This window comes from Arachis hypogaea, chromosome 1, assembly GCF_003086295.3.
Source record: "Arachis hypogaea cultivar Tifrunner chromosome 1, arahy.Tifrunner.gnm2.J5K5, whole genome shotgun sequence".
NCBI lineage: Eukaryota > Viridiplantae > Streptophyta > Magnoliopsida > Fabales > Fabaceae > Arachis > Arachis hypogaea.
This window is the reverse complement of record NC_092036.1, coordinates 89,303,954-89,307,219: the sequence shown is the minus strand read 5'-3', so window position 1 is coordinate 89,307,219 and position 3,266 is coordinate 89,303,954. Positions and strand designations below refer to the sequence as shown.

Genomic DNA, 3,266 nt, shown 5'->3' with positions numbered 1-3,266 from the left:
TTTATTTTCCGCTTTATTTATCTTTTAATTATCAAAATCTCATAACCATTTGAATCTGCCTGACTAAGATTTATAAGATGACCATAGCTTGCTTCAAGCCGAGAATCTTCGTGGGATCGACCCTTACTCACATAATGTATTACTTGGACGACCCAGTGCACTTGCTGGTCAGCTATGCAGAGTTGTGAAAAGTGTGAATCATGATTTTGCATACCAAAGGTTTATTGAAAGAGATTCAGAAAAGTAAAAGTAGTAAAAGGAAAATAAGTTTCAATAAAGAGGGTAGTGATGAGATTGAGGATGCAATTGACGAAGCAATAGCGCAAGAAGAACAACAAACTTCGAGTCAGTTACCAATTAAGCAGGTGATTGGAGGTGATCCCAAAAAGAAAGCAAAAACCATTATTCGTCCTATGTTTTTACCAAGAACAACTCCAGGAAGTCAACAAAGTCTGAAAAGTGTGTTTCAAAACAAAGAGGCACTTCATGAAGTTTATAAGCGAGTGGCTAGATAGCTTTTGGATTGTAAGATTCTTTTCAATGCGGTTATGTCACCATTTTTTCAAGATATGTTGGATGGTGTTGCTGGCATTGGGTTTGGTTATAAAGGTCCTTCTTATGATAAGTTGAGAGTTAACTTATTAGCTAGTCTCAAAAGTGAATGTCAAATAGTTATTGATAGCTATAGGTTTACTTGGAAAGAAACTAGATGAACTCTCATGGCTGTTGGTTAGACAGATTAAAGGCAAAGAACAATGATTAATTTTTTGGATTATTGTTCGAAAGGGTTATGCTTTGTGAAATTTGTAGATGCTTCAAATGTGGTAAAAAATGTTTCAAGCTTGTGTGACTTGTTTTCGGAGGTGATTAAATGGATTGGACCTGATAATATTGTTCATATAGTGACTGATAATGCGGCGAATTATGTTGCTGCTGGTAGGCTTATTAATAAGAACTTTAAAAATATTCACTGGTCACCTTGTGCTGCTCATTGCTTGAATCATATTCTAAAAGATATAAGCAACATGCCACATATTTCTAACCTTGCAACACGTGCTTTGAAGATTACCATGTTTGTGTATAATCATACGGTGTTCTTGTCCTGGCTAAGACAAAGAACTACTTGGAAGGAGATTGTTCGTCCAGGTGCAATTCATTTTGCCACTATCTTCATCACATTGAAGAGTATCTTTGAGTGCAAAATGGATTTACAAGCATTGGTTGTTGATACACACTTTACCGGACACAAATTAGGAAGGAGTGCTAATGGTAGAGCTGTGAGTGCAATTATCCTAGACAATAAATTTTGGGATGATTGTTTTACTATATGCAAAATTGTGAGTCTGTTGATTAAATTGCTGAGGTTGGTAGATGGCGATGATAAACCATCATTGGGAATTGTTTATAAAGGTATACTGAGGTCAGAAAATAGAATCAATGAAATGTTCAAGCATTGTAAGACTGCATATCAACCTTACACAAAGATTATCAACTCAAGATGGGACAAACATTTGAAAAAAAATCTTCATGCAGCGGCTTATTTCTTGAATCCTGCTTGCTTTTTCGATGAAAATTACAAAGAAGCACCTGATGTCATTCGAGGTTTACTTGATCTTGTTACATTTCATTTCAAGAATAATAATTTAGATTCAGTTGAGGCAATGAAAGAAATACACTTATATAGAGATCGAAAGGAAAGCTTTGATAGTACTGAAGCTTTTCGAGCAGCAAAAAAAACTTCAACTTGGTAAGAGTATCTGTTTGATAATTACTTTTTTAGTTATTTTATGTTTTCATTTTCTTAATTTGATAACTAATAGTTGAGCTATAGGATTGTAACTTGTAGATGAATGGTGGAGGTTGTTTGGTGGTTCTGCTCCATGTTTACAAAACATGGCTGTTCGCATTCTTAGCCAAGCTTCTGCTTCTTCGGGGTGTGAAAGGAATTCGAGTCCTTTTTATCAAATTCATACCAAAAGAAGGAATATATTGGAGCAAGATAATTGTGTATGTTACATATAATTTACCTCTTAAATCCAGGTAATATATATTTCATACTTTTATTTCATATCATGAGATTTTGTGTAGTTAATATACTAGGCTTATCATATATTGTATTTAATTTGTTAGGATGAAAAGACAAAAGAAAAAGCAAAAGGTGCAATATGATCCAATCCATATTGAAAGTATTGATTCGGTTGACTTTTGGGTGACGGAAGAGGTTGGTGAAAAAGAGCCTGATCTTCCAAGTAATATTGAAGACTTGTTTCGTGAGTATTATAGTTTATTGTTTGATCATTTATTATAATAGCTTTAATCTCTAATTTATTGATAATGAAATATATATTTTGTTAGATAAGATTGACACTGATTTAGATCAAGGTGGTGGTGGTGGTGGTAGTAGTAGTACATTTTATGTAGCACCACTTGATTTTTCTGGTCCAAATAGTGAATATGAAGGTGATGATATCAAAGAAGCAAATCTTGCAACAAGTTATGGCGGATTTTGATGATTGATGACAAACTTGAATTAGTTGGATGTTGGCATCTTATGTTTATGTTTGATTGGTTGTTTTTGTTATTTGACTTTTGAGTTTGTATTTGAATGAGATCATAACATTCTGGTTTATCTAGTACTTTTAATTTGGATTATACTTTAAGATTTATACTAGACTATAATTATGTTTTAATGTGTTTGTTTATATTTTATTTATTATTTTATTATAAAATAATTTTTTTGGTTCAACCACGGTCGAATCGGTTGAACCTATGAACCAGTGAACCAATAGCTAGAGCGGTTCAATGACCGGTTTGGTTTTCAGAACCTTGATCCCAAATATGCATCCATAAAGGACATGTATTTATAGCCTAAGGCCGAATCTATCAGAGCACCGATATTAGGAAGTGGATAAGGATCCTTAGGACAAGATTTTGTTGAGGTCGGTGTAGTCAACGCACATTCCCGTTTTGTTTCTTCACGAGTACTACGTTGACAAGCCATAAGAGGTATTTTACCTACCTTATAGAATCGAATTTTAGCAACTTCTGGATTTGTTCTTCTATGACTTCTGTTCTTTTAGGACTAAGCTTTCGTCATTTTGGCTGGACAGGTCATAAGCCCAAGTAAACAGCATGCTTGTGGCTCATAAGATCAGGATGGATCCTTGGCATGTCGGAAGCTTTCTAGGCAAAGAGATTGGATTTTTCCCGTAGGAGCTTAATGAGTTCTTATTTTATTTATTCTTCTAGGTTTGCCCCTACATTAA

At 34.2% G+C, this 3,266-nt stretch overlaps 1 protein-coding gene across 1 annotated transcript; it reads left to right on the top strand.

The window, feature by feature from the left end:
- Positions 1–200: 200 nt before the first annotated feature.
- LOC140183708 (uncharacterized) lies at positions 201–2,510 on the top strand. Its single transcript, XM_072232321.1, has 4 exons — positions 201–375; positions 811–1,747; positions 2,188–2,270; positions 2,356–2,510. Exons 1-4 carry the CDS (start codon positions 201–203, stop codon positions 2,508–2,510), a joined length of 1,350 nt encoding a protein of 449 aa, XP_072088422.1.
- The last annotated feature ends 756 nt before the right edge of the window (positions 2,511–3,266 follow it).